The sequence below is a fragment of the Cervus elaphus genome, chromosome 30 (genome assembly GCF_910594005.1).
Source record: "Cervus elaphus chromosome 30, mCerEla1.1, whole genome shotgun sequence".
NCBI classification, from domain to species: domain Eukaryota; kingdom Metazoa; phylum Chordata; class Mammalia; order Artiodactyla; family Cervidae; genus Cervus; species Cervus elaphus.
In genome coordinates, this window is record NC_057844.1 from 30,640,149 (window position 1) to 30,658,890 (window position 18,742).

Here is an 18,742-nt window from a genome sequence, read left to right on the forward strand (position 1 = left end):
TCGGGGAACCAAGATCCCACATGCCTCGTGATGCAGCCAAAAACAACAATAATAACAAATTTTAAAACATCATTAAAAACATTTCTCTTTTGTTTTACTATAAATATATTTTCTAAATGGGAAAATTATTTAGAAACCGCTAGAACAAATAGAAGTTAACCTCAAAATATATCTTTATTAGCTTTCATGCCTCCACCATCAAATAGGATGAAAGGATAACCCACAAAATGAATAAATGCTGATGACAGAGTTAAATATGTGCTTTAGTTCTTTTTATGTAAAGCTGTAAACCAAGAGGAAAGCATGCGATAAATAAGTGGACTTGCCCGGGAGCTTGGGATAGTGTTTGGGAGTCTGATGCTGTTCCAGTCACTTGTTGGCGGCAAGTTAGCAGACAACACTTGGGCCAAGGGTGGCAGCCTCCACGGTAGCAGGGTAACCGGCCGAAAACTTAAACAGGAGCTCCTGTTAATGGGTATGGAGGGCCTATACTCTCCATAGTTCTAGGGAACTTTGCTTACAACCATTGACATTGCCTTATTGAGGGACCTGCTGAGCACCCAGTCAAAGCACCTTCTTTGCAATGAAACAGCCTCTTTGGAGCCACATTCCAGGGAAAGGAAATCTGGAAACTTTTTTCCTAGAGATATGCAGGCTTTTGTGATTGCACTGCAATCCACTTACAAGGAATAGCTATTACTAATTTTTGGAAACACAGAACTGTTATTCTTCCTCCCAAAGGTTTGAGGATGCAGGTCTCCATAAAGTTTCTGGTTTCTTTTAAATCCAGGGAGGGAGTCAGTTAGGTAAGAAATGGAAACTGTCAGATGACAGTCATCTTCTTACATCTACACTAGATTCTTTCCCAGGATCCAATTTTAGCTAAAAACAAAATAAAACCCATCTGGTATCACTTTAGAGAGTGAAGAGGAGAGAGCCTGAGAAAGATTTTTAAGGAACAAACTCACAAAATGTATTCATGATAAAGCTGATCAAAATTAGGTTTGAAATCTAAGTTTTCACCCAGTATAAAGAAGTCTTTCAATTTTTTTTATAAAAGAATTTTAAAAGAAATTTTATTCATTGAAATGTGGTTGCTAACAGTATAAGATACTGTACCATTCAACATATGATTTTACTGTGTGTAGGTGGCCCACTACCTAATTAGTTAGCATGACTTCTAACATATGATAAAATGATAAAAATAGGGCAGACACTCAAATGTCCTTTCCTTGAGAAAGAGTCCAAGGTATTGAAGAACCCCTTGGGGATCTTTACGCCTGATCTGTAAAAGCTGTGATGAGACATCCCAAGTTTCTCCTTTTCTCCCAGGTGGATTCTGCCCATCCCGCTAGTTCCTTCCTTTCCTGACCCAAATCTCCAGTGAAACAGGGTACCTGTGGCCCCTGGAGGGGGCTACTCAGGACCTCCAACACCTCTAGGGTGAGTGCACATCCCCAGTGGGACTATGGCAGCCTCCCCCCAGATCTGCAGGCAGGGGTGCTGGATTCCCAGTTCCCTATGTCTAGACACGTGACCTTCAAGTCAAGTTCTTTTGCACAAGATTTCTATTTCCCACTTTCCATTAAAAAGAGAGGCAGTCAGAATGCAACTCAAATTAAACAATTGTTTGTCACTCCGTTCAAACGATGGGGTGATGGTTTTCTACTAAGGCTGAGGAGGGTGGGGGATGCTCCTTTGACTGCTGGATCACATCTGTAATCTTAAATAAGTGCTTCGGGAGTGAATTCATTTTCTCCCCTGTGGCAAACTACAAATTCTAACATGTAGGTTCTAATACCAAATAGGATACAATTTCTAGAAATTTAGGTTGACATACCCTACCTCCCAGTTGCCTAGAGGGATCTGGGATAAAGCTTGCAAAAAAATGGGGACATTTCACTATAAGTATAAAAAATAAGTTATGAACTCTGAGACCTTGAGAAGAATGGACACTAATTTGTCCACTGCATAAAGTAATTTTCACAGTATCTCCAGATGTGGATACCATTATCAGATAGAACCTATCACTTTCGACAAGTTTTTTCTCAGCTGATTTTCTTGAGTATCAAATATTTAGGTTTAAAGAACATTCGGTTTTAGAGTTAAGACTCCTTCGGTTCCATTAATACATAAAGGCAATTTCATTAATGTCATTAAATCTTCTTTTATGGGCAGGAATTCTTATTAAATACAACAGACTATGTTGGAGCTGTCACAAAGTAAAATTTGTGCAATGAATTTAACAGTGTCTGTCTCAAATGTATTTTAACCAAATTTTAGGGTGGAAATCTTCCTCTAAATGATAGTGCTTAAATTATATTATTGTCGCTCTCTAGTTACCCTATAATTTAACCTTCTTTAAATGACATAGGTTACATTAAATAAATACTGACAAGTGGTATACATCACATAAAGACACTAAAGACCACTAACATTTAACAGTGGGTTGGAAAATATATATAAAGCCAGGGAGAATGAACTTCCTTACCCCCCAAATCAATCCAGTTTCTCTCTAAAGGTTGATGACAACGCCTCCTCGGAATGGAAAGGTGAGAAATCCGGCTCGTTGATGGTTCAGCAGGCCGCCTCTCTTTCCGGATCCCTTCATTCTCTTACAAAGGAGCCAGGCACCCCTCCTTGGCCCTGGAGACCGGCGAGCAGCGGAACAGACAGTCGTCTTCCACAGGACTTTCTAGGAGCCTGCACGTTCCTGGAGGAGGCCAACAATGAACAAGTAAACAAACAACGTAAGAAAGAGCACTTCGGATGCCGCTCAGGATATGCTGATAAAGGTGAGTGATGGAAGTGGGAGAACGGGGCCGGGGCGGGGGGACCGTCTGGAAAGGCCTCTCTGGGGCGTTGCAGCGGGAAGTTCGCTCATTTTCCAGCTGGGTTGGTCACCCACCTGCTGACCCTCATTCTGGGGCTCTGACGAGGCGTGGGGGCGGCTGAGGCTCAGGACTCCCCCGGGCAGCCCCAGCAGAAGCCCCTGCGGACCCTGCAGGTCGCTATTTCCGAACTGCCTGCCCCCTACTCCTGATTCAGGAAGGCCCCGCCTGGCCTCCCACTTCCCAGTCGCCCCGGGGAGCGGCCTGGTCTCGGCTCTCAGGATGTGGAGGCTGCAAATAGCTCGGCAGCTGCAGCCGGGAGCCGCCGGGAAGCGCGCCAGCCGCCGCCTCGCGGGCCCGGAGCCGCCGCGCCGAGCGCCCAGAGCCCACCGAGGCCGCCTTGCCTGCGCGGAGCCCCCTGCACCGTGCGCCCCGGGGCTATGGAGGAGCCCGATCGCTGCCCGCCTCCACGACGGCCAGCACCAGGGATCCCCGGTTCTGCACGAAGTGAGGGGGGACGGGCCCCCTCTCTGCGCAGAGCTGACTCCACCTCTCGGGGGTCTCGGTGCCTGGCCTGACCCCAGAGAGTCGTTCAGCCTTTTGACATCATCGCCTTAAAATATTTTTTCTCTTGAGTTTCCTGCTAGTGACAAGACTCACATTCTCCTCTGGCCACACTCCTAAAACTTGAAAACCTAAGTCTTATTTAGACAGCACCATGGAAAGTTTCTTTTTATATCTTTTTGTTTGATTGTTTTGTTTTTTTGACCGTGAGTCTTGCAAGATCTTAGTTCCCCGACCAAGGATCGAACGCACGGCCGGAGTGAGAGCTCCGGGTCCTATTAACCACTGGACTTCCAGGGGATTCCCACAACTTCAGTCTTTTAAGAAGGAGGCTTGGAAGGAAATTTAAACGGACCCCTTGCTCTGCCCACAAGCGGTTGAAACAGGGATGGGTCCTGGTCGCCCCCAGCCCTGGGCTCTTCTCCCCCAAAGGAGAGTGGGAGGTGACACTTGGGGGCGCAGAGCGTTGTTGGAGCCCAGGGTCCTCCCGTTTCTCGAAGTTGGGTACAGTTGCCTTCCAAGGGACAGGTCGCTTCCCCCCAGCCCCTCCCTGGTGCCTGCTGCCAGAAGAACTTCCGGTCCCTTCCAAGGTCAAGGTCAAGTTGCCCTGTCTTGGGTGGCAGGAGCCCGGCCGGTCCCACCCAGGCAGTGAGCCTGGGGGCTGCTGGCAGAGCCCGAACCCCACCCAGACATTGCTGGGGGTGGGCGGGTCCTTGGAAGGAGACAAACTGCTCTCCTGAGGTAAGTGGGCGGAAGAAAAAAAACACAACTGCTCAGATTGGCCCAGATTCTGCTCTGACGATTGGCCTTGGTCCTGGGGGAACTTCTGGGGGTAGTTTCAGCTCCTCTCTCAGCTTTTATGTGCAAAGGACTGAGAAGACACCATTAAGAAATGAGTGTACAGTGCCATAATTGTCACAGGAAATGGCTGCCAATGACCGTGACATTAGATTTTCATCTTTCTTCTTTTTGTTTTTCATTGTGCAACCAAAAACTGTCAACGTTTATCAGCTAAATGTTAAGATTTCAGCTGGTACTGAGTGGATGTTATTTGATGTTATTTAGGAGGCCTCAAAAACAAAACAAACAAAGCTCAAAAAACTTGAAACAAACTCATCCAGGTTGACAGGTCAACAGTGAAGATTTTGTGAAATAACCAGATTTGCAGTGAATGGGAAGCCCCATTATATTGTTAATCTTTTTAGATTAAAATTTAAACATGCTTTAGCAAATACGTTCATTTCCTTGAGGTGGAGGTTTTGTTTCAGGTTCCCTTTCTGTGGCCTGAGAGAGCTTTAAGTCTGCTAGAAACTCCCCTGAGAGGAGCTCTAAGGTGGAATATTAACTCCTCTGCCTATTATATGCATAAAGTCAGGCTACCTCCCTCCCCGGGGGCATCAGAAATTGCTTTTGTGCACTGTTTGGAAACGCCTTTGCATCCAGAAACAAAGAAAAGTGAAAAACACAACAAAATCCCAAAGCAATGACCGCAAAGAAATAAGAATGTGAAGTTCAAAGACCTACAGAGCCCGGAGTTTCAAGTCACCAGTTTTAAAAAATCATTTAAGTACAGGCTTTGAACTCATACTGCTTTGTGCCAGCCCTCACCTGACAACTGGCTAGATGTATGTCTTTCGGCAAGTATTTAACCTCTGGTGCCTCAATTTCTCCATTTGTGAAATGGGTAAAATAATCAGCTTCATAAGGCTTCTCGGTCACGTGTGAGAATTTAATAAAACAATCCATGTAAAATCCGGCACCATGTTTGGCACTCGGTGAGAACTCAGTAAATAGTGAGCAATTTTTTACATAACAATAACAAATTGTATAATAAATGATTTGCTTGTTATTAATATAATTACTGTATGTTACTACAAAGTCTTTTCTCCTCCAACTTGGGCTTTCACTTTAAAACATATTATGGTGGCTTCACCCCTAATTATTTGAACTTGATGCCAGTGGTTCCAGTCACCTGGAGAACTTACAAAGGGACTGATGCGCGAGTCTCACCCACAAGGATTCTGATTTAACAGTCTGTGGTGTGGCCTGGGCTTTGGACGTTTTGAAAGCTCCCCAGGTGATTCTAATGTAGATCAGCCAAGTTTGGAAACTAGTGCTTTTTGGTGTTGTCCCAATCAAAAGGCAAACAGATGTCTACAGTTTAAATCAAATTAAAGCAGTCTTTATTCTGAGCTTCTAATCTGACTTATTTTGCTGCATTAGCCATTCAAATCAGCCAATCCCCTGACACATTTTCACTGAATTTATAAGTTTTGGCTGATTTGACCAATTAATTCCATTAAAAAGTTTGATTCATTAAAATCACATGACCACAGCCTCAAGTAAATTGAATTTATTGGAAATCAGCTAGGATTGTGTATGTATTTGGAAGTTTTTAGGTTACACATTACCATAGAAGTCCACATTATTTAATTCCATTCTGTACATTTACTAAGAATCTGGATATTAAATTAAAATGCTGATAGTTTTGAATTGATTTGTCCAATTCATTTAGTAAAAATAAAAAAATGGATTTCTCAAAGTCCTATAACTACAGGTTAAAGAAATTGAATTTGTTGGGGACCAACTAGGATTTTAAGTGTAATTGGGAGTATAAACTATTACAGAAGTACACATTATTGAATTCCATCCTGCACATTTGCTAACCCACTGGATGTTAAATCAAAATGCTGAGTTGGAATGAGGTTAATGTTGTCTCGTCCCTTTGATCTCATCTCGGGTACTTTGGATGGCATGTAGGTTGCTATCAGATTTGACACCACTATCTGTGTATTATTAACCTCTTTAAAAAATTAATGAGCGTGTTGGTCCACTTAGCACTTGGGTCACAGTGATCCATCAGAGGAACCATGAGTGAGGTGGCACGCACAGCCTCTATCAACTTGCTTTCTATCAACATTCTCCATTAGAGGCACACAATACCAGGTTAGAAAAAGCCCCCGAATCTTGTTTTCCAGAAGTTCTGGATCTGGTCATGGATCCAAGGCATCACAAGCTACCTTTTTTTTTTTTGAGGGAGGCTGCGCCGTGTGGCTTTTGGGATCTTTGTTCCCCGACTGGGGATTGAACCGAGGCCGCGCAGTGAAAGCACTGAGTCTGAACCACTGGACCGCCAGGATCTCCTATCTCAGGGTGCTTTAGCTGGCTGGGCACAGCAGACCTTCCTGGGATGTATCCGTAATTGGACAAAACAGAATTCAACCACCGCTTGTCTCCAGGTGTTTATGTTTAAAATATAGAACAGTTATCAAATTGAAAAACAGGCAATTTTGCATGGGTGGGCTACTTTCCCCACTGCCGTACAAATTATTTGTTTATTTGGGTATTTATATGTAAGGGGCAAAGAAACAACATCATTAGAAAATAGAGGGCATAGAACAGTATTTTAAAATTTCCCTTCTGATAATTTTATGGAAAAATGAATTTTGGCTAAAGATTGGGGAAAAAAAAAGATTGGGTAAAAATATTAGCTGATAATCATCTGAAGGGTAGGAAGGGAATGAATATTTAATAAGTGCCTATTCTGTGCTGGACTCTTTCTGTGTATAATGTCCTTTAATCTTTACAATTTCTCCCCAGAATAGAATCAGTTCACAGATAGGGTAGTTGAGGTTCAGAGAGGTTAAGTAACTTACTCAAAGCTACACAGCATAAAGTCACAGAAGTGGGATTTGACCCCGTCAGTCTGCCCCAGACCCTGTACACTGTTCACTACATGTCAGGGTGGTTGACTGTCCTGGTTTGCCCAGAACAAGGGGCTTAGTTTGAAAACCAAGACAATTCCCAGAAAACCAGGACAAGTTGGTTACTGTCCTTGGTAACTGGAGGTTACTGTTCCCTTAGCCAGCCAACCAGACTTCAGGCCCCAGGTCTACCCCTGGTAAGAAGGAAGGGAGGTGTGAATCCCTCACTTATTTCAGAAAATAATCTATCCAACCATATTACACTCCCACTGGAGAAAGCAAGTTAATGGCACTTCTGATCAAATTACTATATCCTTAGATCACGTAGGTCAAGCACCTGCAAACTTTTCCCCTGAAGGGCCATTTTTTAGTTTGTGGATCACAGGGTCTCTGTCACAGCTACTCAGCCAGGTCCTTACGGTGGGAACCAGCCATGGACAACACAAAAATGAAGGGCTGCGCTGTGTTCCATTCAGAGATGGGAGGTGGGCTGGATTTGGCCCATGGAGAGTCTGCCAAACCCTGATGTAGATTATTAATAAAGAATCTTTTGAGGGACTTCCCTGGTGGTCTGGTGGCTAAGACTCCAGGTTCCCAATGAGGGGGCCCTTGAACCCTGGTCAAGGAACTAGATTCCACATGCCACAACTAAGACCCAACGCAGTCAGATAAATAAATAAATAATAAAGAAAATTTTAAAAAAATCATTTGCACAGATAATTCAATCTGAAGAAGAATTATTTCTGGAAGTTACTTTAATTGGGGGTAGGGCCGGTGGGCCATTGGGAGTTGTCTTTTGGATTAGCCTATTAATCAGTTAGTCGTGCCTCCTCTTTTGGCTTACAGAATCAGGCTTTTCTAATCCTACTCAAAGATCGCATCATGTGTGGGTGTGTGAAGGCGGCGGTATGGTATCTCCCATCACAAATTTATATCCCCTCCTTGTCTGTTGGGAAATATTAGTCACATTCATTTCTCCACTGTCTTTTCAGCTTCTTCTATTTCCAAACATCATTTAGAGAGCAATTCCTATTGCACTCTACAAAATCTTAAGAAATATTCATTTGCTTCAATACAGCATTTTCTTTATTGCGTGCTGGAAAAATATTGCTAGCTTTTTCTATGCTGAAAAGCAATGTCACTTTAGCACCAGAGCAGCCTCTGCCATTCCAATATTCATTCACGTGTACTTTGATCCACTCACTGGGTGCTTATTCACCCTTCAAGGGGGATGGAGAGGGGCCTCTCAAGACCTCATGCCCCCATCGCAGATACTCCCCCCACTGGCGAGGGTGCAAACCAGCCTAGTAAGATGCAAAAGGAACAATGGGCGTGGCTTAAGGACACAGTGTGTTGAGGGGAGGAAATGCAAATTTTCCAGGATGGGGGAAATAGCAATTGGTAAGACTTGGGCTCAGGATTTATTTATAATCCAAGCACAGAGGGAGATAATAAATAGATTAGCTCAGGAATAGAAAAGGTGCTCAGCCTTTGGAGACAGCGAGGGGTCAGGCGGAGGGCACAGTTGCTAAAGCAAGCAGAAGCCACTGTATATTCTGAACAGGAGGTGGGCAGTGATCAAAATGGCCATGCAGGCAGGATGTCCTCTTGGTGGTCAGGGAAGGTAGAACTGGGAGGCTGGGTTAGAGAGTGGTAGCTGAAATGGACAGTAAGGGACAGAGTCCAAAAAAATTCCCCAGGCATCAGGAGGATGACATTAGTGTCACTAATTCCAGAAAACATAGGAAGAGGTGATGCTCATTTATGAAGATGGCTGAAAAAACTGAAAAACTTCAGGTATTTTCATACTCCTTGAATCAAGATGGGCTTCCCTTGTGGCTCAGCTGGTAAGGAATCCGCCTGCAATGTGGGAGACCTGGGTTCAATTCCTGGGTTGGGAAGACCCCCTGGAGAAGGGAAAGGCTACCCACTCCAGTATTCTGACCTAGAGAATTCCCTGGACTGTATAGTCCATGGGGTTGCAAAGAGTGGTACATGACTGAGCAACTTTCACTTTCTTTGAATCAAGATGTTCACTGGCTGAGCAGTTGAGAAATCAGGGTTACCTGTGCAGATTTTATGTGGAATGCCCTACAGAAGTGATAGCTGAAACAGGCAATGAATCTCCTATACTCTTTTTGTTGATTCATTTGCCTAATGATCTCTGCCTAAACTCTTTCTTGTTTGGCTGAAAAGAAACATATCAGAACTAGTGTCTTCTGAGTTACTCTGGCTGCCCAGTGGCCCAGCTCCCAGACAACATCCACATCGGACACGTCTCTACTAGCCATAGTTTGGGGGTTTTTTTTTGGTAAATATATCTTTTTAAAAAACTGTATTACTTTTTAAAATTTTTTTGGCTGCACCATGAAGCATGTGGGATATTAATTCCCTGACCAGGGATTGAACCTGTGCCCCTCGCAAAGGAAGCACGGTCTTAATCACTAGACCACCAGGGAAGCCCCTCTACTAACCATACATTTTGAGTTAACCTATAAACTGCCCAGTTTACCAGCTCCAGGCAAGGTGCAGTTCTTACCACTGGTTTTCCATTACTGTAGGGCACTGCTGAATCCTGACAGTCTTGCCCACACTACAGTAGTCGCTGAATTCGTGGTGGGTAAGGCTGCACTGATATACTCTTGCCTGGGAAATCCCATGGACGGTGGAGCCTGGTAGGCTACAGTCCATGGGGTCGCGAAGAGTCAGACACGACTGAGCGACTTCACTTTCACTTTTCACTTTCATGCATTGGAGAAGGAAATGGCAACCCACTCCAGTGTTCTTGCCTGGAGAATCCCAGGGATGGCGGAGCCTGGTGGGTTGCCGTCTATGGGGTCGCACAGAGTCGGACACAACTGACCTGACTTAGCAGCAGCAGCGGCAAGGCTGCACTGATTCCTAAAATGTTGATGTTCACTCTTGCCATCTCCTGTTTGACCACTTCCAGTTAACCTTGATTCATGGACCTAACATTCCAGGTTCCTATGCAATATTTCTCTTTATGGCATCGGACTTTACTTTCATCACCAGTCACATCCACAGCTGGGTGTTATTTTTGCTTTGGCTCTGTCTCTTCATTCTTTCTGAAGTTATTTCTCCACTGATCTCCAGTAGCATATTGGGCACCTACCGACCTGGGGAGTTTATCTTTCAGTGTCCTATCTTTTTGCCTTTTCATGCTATTCATGGGGTTCTCAAGGCAAGAATACTGAAGTGGTTTGCCATTCCCTTCTCTAGTGGACCACGTTTTGTCAGAAGGATGAGACAGAGGATGAGATGGTTGGATGGCATCACTGACTCGATGGACATGAGTTTGAGTAAGCTCTGGGAGTTGGTGATGGACAGGGAAGCCTGGCATGCTGCGGTCCATGGGGTCATGAAGCTGGACACAACTGAGCGACTGAACTGAACTGAAGCTTGCACTTGATTTAGGAAAACTGAATCATGCTGTGTATAACTCTCAAAGCAAATCATTTAAAGAAGACTACAATAATTGGGCTTCCCAGGTGGTGCTAATGGTAAAGAACCCGCCTGCCAATGCAGGAGATATAAGAGACTTGGGTTTGATCCCTGGGTCGGGAAGATCCTCTGGAGGAGGGCACGGCCACTGACTCCAGTATTCTTGCCTGGAGAATCTCATGGACAGAGGAGCCTGGTGGGCTACAGTCCATGGGGTTGCAAAAGAGTAGGACACTACTGAAGCAACTTAGCATGCACGAATGCACTACAACAGTTAAGAATATATCAATACATGTTAGATAAATATTTAGATAATGCATGCAGGAAACGAGGCAGTCTTTTTGTTTGATGATAAAATCAACTATTTACCTGAAAACATTTCATAACTGTTTAATTTATCAATTTAACCCCTTGACTTCAATTTGCTAACTATATACTTGTAAGGAAGGCATTACTATTGAAGATTATTACGATGTCCAGGAGAGGAGACTACTGTAATAAATAATTTAGCTTCTTTATGCTTCAGTTGCTTTCCTAAATTACTTATGAAACAGCAACAACTACTACTGCTGCTATTGGGAAAGTTGACATTATCCATTTCTTATTTAACAATGCAGTCATTAAAAGAGAGAGATACTTGGAGTAAGAAACTCATTACTGGATTAAATGCAGATTCTGGTATCTTGAGAAGCTATGTGTTTGGTTTGGCTGAAGGAACTCAAAAGCCACCAAGCAAGAGAATGACATTTGTTGTAGCCAGAGTAAACAATTTTTATTTCTGTTTTCCATATGCAAGCATATGAGTAGAACATAGCACATTTTATATTTGTACATTTTGGGAAAACATGTAGAATTATAATCATCATAATATGAAACACGTCCCTTATGCTACTGAATGTTTCATCACTGCTTGGGTGCTCTGCCTGGGCAGACAGAAAGGAAAATAGTGATCCCATGAAGTTTCAGTCCTAGTATGGATTGTGTATGATCCAGCAAGAAAGACCCACACCTGAATTGTCTCAGATCTGTAAAAATTTATTTTATAATCTGTGTCCAGACGCTGTGATTCAAATATCATAGTAAGTTATCAAATATAACCCTCAGTGCCAGGAAAATTTTCCTTGAACCTTAGTGAGATTTTTTTTTTCCCCTGATCTCAGTAGAGATGAAAATATTTCCCACTCTCCATAAACTCCAAGATTCTCTCTCTCTCTCTCAAAGAGAGTTATTTAGAGGCAGAACCGCCACCGCTGGACATAAACACCATCAAATTTGTGCTTGTCCAGCAAGGCTTTGCCCAAAAGTTCAGAAAAATTGGAGGCCTTTTTATGAAATATCGTTTCTCTACGCTCAAAGAGTTATGCCTGCCAGCTGAGATGTTTGCAATAAACTTTATGAACTTCCATATTTTGATAAATCAACTGTGGGTGTTAAGACTGGAAACAGAAGAAATTAATGAAAAGAAGTTATTGACAGGGTTTCCTTAGTGTCCAGTGGTTAAGAATCTGCCTTGCAATGCAAGGGACATGGGTTTGATCTCTGATCCCGGAAGATCCTACATGCTACAGAGCAACTAAGCTAGTGTGCGCCCCAAATGCTGAGCTGGTGCCCTAGAGCACGTGTGCCGCAACTACTGAAGGCCACGCACCCTACAGCCCATGCTCCACGACAAGAGAAGCCACTGCAATAAGAAGCCCACGCACGACAACTAGAGAGTAGCCCCTGCTCGCTGCAACTAGAGAAAACGTGGGTAGCAGCGAAGACCCAGCACAGCCAAAAATAAATAAGTAAATATTATTTAAGAAGTTATTGACAATGTAAATAAATTCTTCAACAGTGCATGGCACATAACATGTGCTCAATAAATATAACACATACTATTATAATTTTATTATTTATAAATTTTGGGGAAACATCACATTTAATGACAAATGGGAGCATAGAGATACACAGTTATAAATGTATACACCTATTTACGTATGTAATGGGTATATGTAAATAGAAGCGTCTGACTCTTCTAATTGCCAAAAATAATCTTTGCTTGTGAATTAATTCATCACTGTTTGCTGTTTGTTCTCCTGTTGAGAGTTGAAAGGAGATCACTGGCAGAGGTGTGAATGGCTCATTTATTTTAGTTAATCATTAACCTCGAAGCCTCACTACAATTATTCTAATCTCAGCTATTCTAATCTCAGCATTGAAGCAACTTCAATCATTGATGGACTGCCCAATCAACGAATTAAAATTGCAAAACACCCTGCCTGGTGCCCCCTTTTGCACAGATGCTAGAAGGTTCGAATGAGAAGGGCTGTGAGGCGTCATCCACCACGAAGCTCTCGTTTTACAAGTGAGGACAACGCAGCCCAGAGCCATAAGGTGACTGGCCAGAGCCCACGGCCAATCCCAGAGAGGTCATCTCAAGACTGGACTTTGACCTCCGCATCCAGGCTCTGGCTAGTCTCGTTATCTGTGAGGCTTTTTCTCCTGTGAAAAAACCAGTCTATCTGCTTACACTATGAGAAGCCATAACAGCTGGATTTGCCTCTGTGGCCTTTCGTGGGTGGTGGCCTCCTAAGCCTCTCATAGGTGGAGAAGCGGGATTATGATTCTAAGATGATGAACTGAGGACCCCAGCAGGGCTCTCCTCTGCCTCCCCTTTTCTGTTCTGCTGTAGCAGATACCCTAAAAGAGACAGGTACCCAAGAACACACCTCATTTTAGAATTAAAAAGTCTGCTGTTTTACTTTTTGTTTTCCAAATGTATTTAAAAATTTATTTATTTATTTAATTTATTATTATTCTTTTGGATGCACGGGCTTTCTTGAATTGCCGAGAGCAGGGCTGCTCTCTAGTTGTGATGCGAGGGCTTCTCACTGTGGTGCCTTCTCTTGTCGTAGAGCCCAGGCCCTAGGCATGCGGGCTTCAGTAGTGGTGGCACATTGGCTTAGCTGCCCCCAGGCAGGTGGACTCTTCCCAGACCAGGGATCGAACTCATGTCCCCTGCATTGGCAGGTGGATTCTTAACCACTGGACCACCAGGGAGATCCTCCAAGTGTATTTTTATTTATTTATTTTTCCAAGTGTATTTCTAAATGAAGTCTTTGAAAATAGGTCACTGGAATCTCTTATATCTAGACAGCATTGTGGGTGAGAATAGGTTGTTGATGAGTTTAAGAAATCAGTGTTCTCTGATTCTGATATTCAGAATGGGTAAATTCGCCTGGAACCACAAGTGCAGAACCTGCATGGAGAACGGGCCAGAGGCTGCCTAGGCCAGGATTAGGGTCTCCATGAGGCTGTCTCCAGCAGTAAGCCAAGTGCCTTGGGACATCATAGGTGCTCTGTGAAGTTGGTTGGATAAACTAATGAAAGCATAATAAGCAAATTAAATGTCTACTTCTCCAAAGCTTCCATGGGAATCTAAGAGTACCTTAATCTGGAGGCAGGCCTTGGTGCTTTCAAAATTATGTTTCTCAAACCAGATGGCTACTTTGGCAAGATCAAAACACCAACCAACCAGCGAAACATAACCCCAAACAAACCTTTAAACTTTTCCTTCCACCTCTGATAGCTACTGCAAAGCACATTCCCACATCTGAGGGGCAGACTTAAACTCTAAAGGGTGACTTGGGAATACACTCCCACACCCCACCACCTCCTTTTTTTAAGTATCTTTTATTTATTTGACTGAACTGGGTCTTAGTTGCAGCATATGAACTGTTAGTTGTGGCAGGTGGGGTCTAGTTCCCTGACCAGGGATTGAACCCGGGCCCCTTGCATTGGAAGCCAGAGTCTTAGCCACTGGACCACGAGGGAAGTCCCCCTTCCACTTCCTTCTGTTTTCCATGAAGACCAGCTGGCTAGCCGCCTGCAGGACCTTAATCACCTCTTTAAGGTGCATCCATGGCAAAGCCCATTTCCCATTTTCTTACCTCTGTGGGGTTTTGTGTATAGCATGGTGTTCCCATCAAGAAGAAATGAACACTTAAGTTTTGCCTGCTCCCTTTTAGATAATTCCTCCTTGACGAAGGCTTGGTCTCTCTGTGGCTAGAATTCTAGCCAGGCCGACTTCAGATTAAGCATGTCTGTGAAGTGGTGGAAGGTGCTTCCAACTGGCTCATCAGACAACTGTGTGTCATCAAAGGACTGGTGCTCCGGGACAGGTGCTCCAGCCCAGAGTATGCACGCACATGTCCCACCAGCAAGAGACCTCACCTGGCATGAGTGTGCATGTTTTAGAGAAGGAGCAACAGGTGAGAAGGACAAAAGATGAAGCCAGACTCCCCTCCCAAAGCCTGTAATGACATGTAGCCAAAGCCTCCTTTAGAAGTGCTCACTTTTTGAGGTGAAATTGCATCTGAAAACACGTTTTTGCCATGTGAACTCCGAGTTCTCTTTCTGGCAGCATCAGCAATAAGACATCTTTATGTGGACCACAGTTTCTTTCCAGAGACATCAGAAAAGAACAGCATTTGCCTCATGGGTCTAAAAAGGACACCCTGTGTCCTTTCTTAAAACCTTCCACTGTGTTGTTCCTACCTTTGGTTTTGAATTCTAGGAAGTCGGATCTGTGTGTCCCTGAGCCAAGAAGACAGCGTGCCCTGGGTCTTTCACATGGCAGCTACATTTCACAAAAGATGAGTGCTTCTTACCTGGTTTTTCCTGTAGCATTTAAAAATTCTGCACTGGACTTTGTCATATCTATTTTTTTTCTTCTCTCAAGGCACCACCACGAGCTAATGGGAGGGAGAAACATTAACTTCCCTTTGGCCTGAAGAAAGGTCAGCGCCACGTCTAGAATCACACAGGGACTCAGAATACCTGCCTGGGTGGTTTCTGAATCAGTTTGAAGGTTGGCTATTTAAATAGCAGTAGGTGTTTATTCATTTTGGAAGTCTCTTAAGCTCTGTTACCAAATGGTCCACAATCTAGATGAAGGGGGGAAATCATTCAGTGTTTACTCACTGTTCCCAAGCCAACAAAGTGAAAATAAAAATATACTCAGGGGACTTCCCTGGTGGTCCAGTGGTTAGGAATTTGCCTGCCAATACAGGGGGACACGGGTTTGACCCCTGGTCCAGGAAGATGGCAACGAGAGAAAAACCTGCACAGCAACAAAGACCCAGCACAGCCAAAAATAAATAAATAAAAAATTTAAATATATATATATTTGGGAAAGCTTGTAGAAAATTTTTCTCATGATAAATCTACAGTCCAGTTACTAGGAAGCAGAAAAGTCTATTTGAAAGATAGCTCTAGCTTTCGAGGTGAAATTCATGAAGCAGATTTGTGCCCCTCTGACCACCCCCACCTCCATCCTAACTATGAAAAAAAAATGCCCGTAAGTGGCAAGACCCACATCTAAGCCCACTTGACATTTGAAATTTTTTTCTTATGTTTGAGTGAAAGCTGACTTTCCAAGTATTCACTTTTTCTGTCTTTACTTAGATGTTCATACTGGAAACAAAATGGTAGAGAAGGAAGGGAGTAGAGTGGGTGATTGAACAAGCTTGTTCCACACACTGGCAGCCTGGGATGCACCCTTATACCAGCTAATGCTAGTAATCACTGCATGGCAATGATTGGTTCTAAACAAAAGTTTCCCCTTAGCCATAGTCTCTCCAATTCAATAAAATAATCATAGAAGTTGGTTGGAACCACCTTAGTTCTTGCCCCTGCTTTATGCTTTGCATGTGAAACAATTGTAGTTCCTTTAACAACCCAATCTCCTTTAAGCTCCTTTTTCAGCTAGAGCTGTGTCTTTTCTGATTAGGTTCTCCCATTTTCTCGGGCAGTTTGGAAATTTACCTATACCAGTAGCCCTCACCATAAAAACAAAAACAAAGCAGCTCACACAAACACATCCCCAGACTAACAGGAGGATTGGCCCACCTGTTACACTCAGCCTGTATCATTGACAAATACATTCACAGGTATTTGTACATATGGTCACCCATATGTACAAATATGGATCCTTTGGCCACTTTATTGAGCCAATTAAATTCTAAGTCCAAAGTTTACCAAATTGACCAGAAAATTCTTAGCCACCTAATATGGCAATGAAATGAAGACACATTTTTCAAGAAGATGTTGGCAGGGCTTCCGTGGTGGTCCTGTGGCTGAGACTCTGAGCTCCCAGTGCAGGGGGCCCAGGTTCAACTCCTGGTCAGGGAACAAGATCCCACATGTCAAAACTAAGACCCAGTGCGGCCTCCCAAAAAAGGCATTGGCTGTGACAATGACTAGGGAAGAAAGAAAATCCCTAGAATTCTTGGCAACTTGGTGAGTTCATGTTGCCCTCTGTGGTGTATGGGTTTCCTCCAACTGATGATAATCACAAGAGCTGGTCCTACCGGATGTGAAAAAGACAGCTGAAGAAGAAGGAAAACTTTCTCTACGAGTTGAAAGTAAAAGAAGCTAGCGAGGCTGATAATAGTGTCTATAGATTTTAGATATGAAAAATTATAGACACTGGTTTCAGTTATTAAAAACCATGAGCTAGAGCTTTTTGATCGCTTAATTAAAGTTCTTGTTCAAAAAGTGTTCAAACACAACCTTGAACAGCTCAGTTTCTAGAACAACATCATAAGAGTGGGAGAGTGAAGAAATCTATGCACATCTGTACTACAGGAGAAATCCTATCATCAGTCCCTAACAGCGAGTGCAGGAGTCCCAGCGTGCTTGTTAATGATCTTACTGAAAAGGTGGTGGGGAGCCCTTGACGTTATTAAGGGGGATGAAAGCCTAGACTTACTAGGCTTACTCCAGAGCAGCTCAGCATAGTCTAAAACTGGAAAAGCTACCTTGTTTTGCCTGTGAAATTTGCATCTGTTTTGTTCCCTTTACAAGTGTCAGCTGAGGCCCTTGTACCTCACCTTCTCCTGTCTCAACCTTTAGCCTAAAGACAGCCAAGTTATAGTGTGCGTTCCAGATATTTCAATCACTAAATGTCAGTTCACCGAGGGGAAATGTCAGTTAAAATAAAAGCAGATTTCTCACAATTATTATCGTGGCTTGCATGGCCTAGGTTCAAAATTTTCACCCTTGGGGACTTTCCTGGTGGTCCAGTAGCTAAGACTGAACTCCCAAAGCAAGGGGCTTGGGTTCCACACCTGGTCAGGGAACTAGATCCCACATGCCGCAACTAAGAGTTCACATGCCACAATGGGAGATCTAGCGTGCCTTAAAGAAGATCCTGCATGCTGCAACAAAGACCTGGCATGATAAATAAACAGATACGTGTTAAAAAAATTTTCACTCTTATTCCATCTGCCCTCTCAACCCACACTCCCAGGTGGGAGAAAAGGGGACTAGAAAGGAACAGAGCATGTAATTTCTTTCCTTTCAGGTTCTCCTAGTAAACTTTGGGTTCTGGTTTGGACCATGTGTTAATATCCTGATATGAGAATTCTGATAACCTGAGTTCTGATATCAGAGTAGCCACATCTTATGGTTTTAACATTCCAGTGGCTCTGATGGTAGTTGAATCTATTAATGGCCACTTTCAATAGTGCACATATATAGACTTTCAAATTCAGTTCTGACTGAGCAGTCTGAAATTGTGCGAAGCGCAGCAACTGGCCACTCGCTAGATGATCATCCATGATCCAACACATTTTAATTCTACCTGCTTATTCACCGGTTGCCAGACTAAAGACTGATATTATGTCCAAATCAAAATTGTTTATTTTGCATTTCATAGCATAAAGGAAATCCTAGGTGTCTGAGTTGGCTTCCCAAAGAATTTCCACTGACCCAGTTCATATTTCTCAACAGGAAGTCTTACAGACTCGGGAAATGATAAAATGTATGCAATTGAGAGCCAAAGATGATCCCAGATAGAGGTCAAATATAAAAATATACAGGGACTTCCCTGGCAGCCCAGTGGTTAAGGCTCTGTTCTTCCACTGTTGGGGGCGTGGTTCAATCCCTGTTTGGGGAACTAAGATCCAGTACGTCACATAGTGCGGGGGTTGGGGGGGCAGAATAAAATAAAAAATATACACATTCGGAGAGATAGAAATAATACATTTGGGGGCATTTTCACAAAAAGTTGCCTCTTTAGAGAAGAAATGAAAATTATACTTCTTTACCTGAATTTTCAGATGTAACTCACTTGATAGAATACTGAAATCCTCTCTCATTTTTATGACAAAATTGGACTTGTATTTCTCTATAATA

At 43.4% G+C, this 18,742-nt stretch overlaps 1 protein-coding gene and 1 long non-coding RNA gene across 3 annotated transcripts; one reads left to right on the forward strand and one right to left on the reverse strand.

Annotated features, from left to right (window-relative positions):
* Nucleotides 1-3,052, reverse strand: LOC122686879. Of its 2 annotated transcripts, XR_006338936.1 has the most exons (3): nucleotides 2,909-3,052; nucleotides 2,492-2,713; nucleotides 1-465 (listed from the first exon to the last, which is right to left on the reverse strand). It is a non-coding gene; the product is annotated as an uncharacterized LOC122686879 (long non-coding RNA). The 2 variants fall into 2 exon arrangements; XR_006338935.1 differs by lacking the exon at nucleotides 1-465 and having other exon boundaries at nucleotides 2,242-2,713.
* LOC122686878 lies at nucleotides 2,573-13,264 on the forward strand. Its single transcript, XM_043892224.1, has 3 exons — nucleotides 2,573-2,795; nucleotides 3,049-4,136; nucleotides 12,757-13,264. The coding sequence occupies exons 1-2, from the start codon at nucleotides 2,573-2,575 to the stop codon at nucleotides 3,447-3,449; spliced, it is 624 nt and encodes a 207-aa protein (XP_043748159.1). The 3' UTR covers nucleotides 3,450-4,136; nucleotides 12,757-13,264.
* Nucleotides 13,265-18,742: the final 5,478 nt, after the last annotated feature.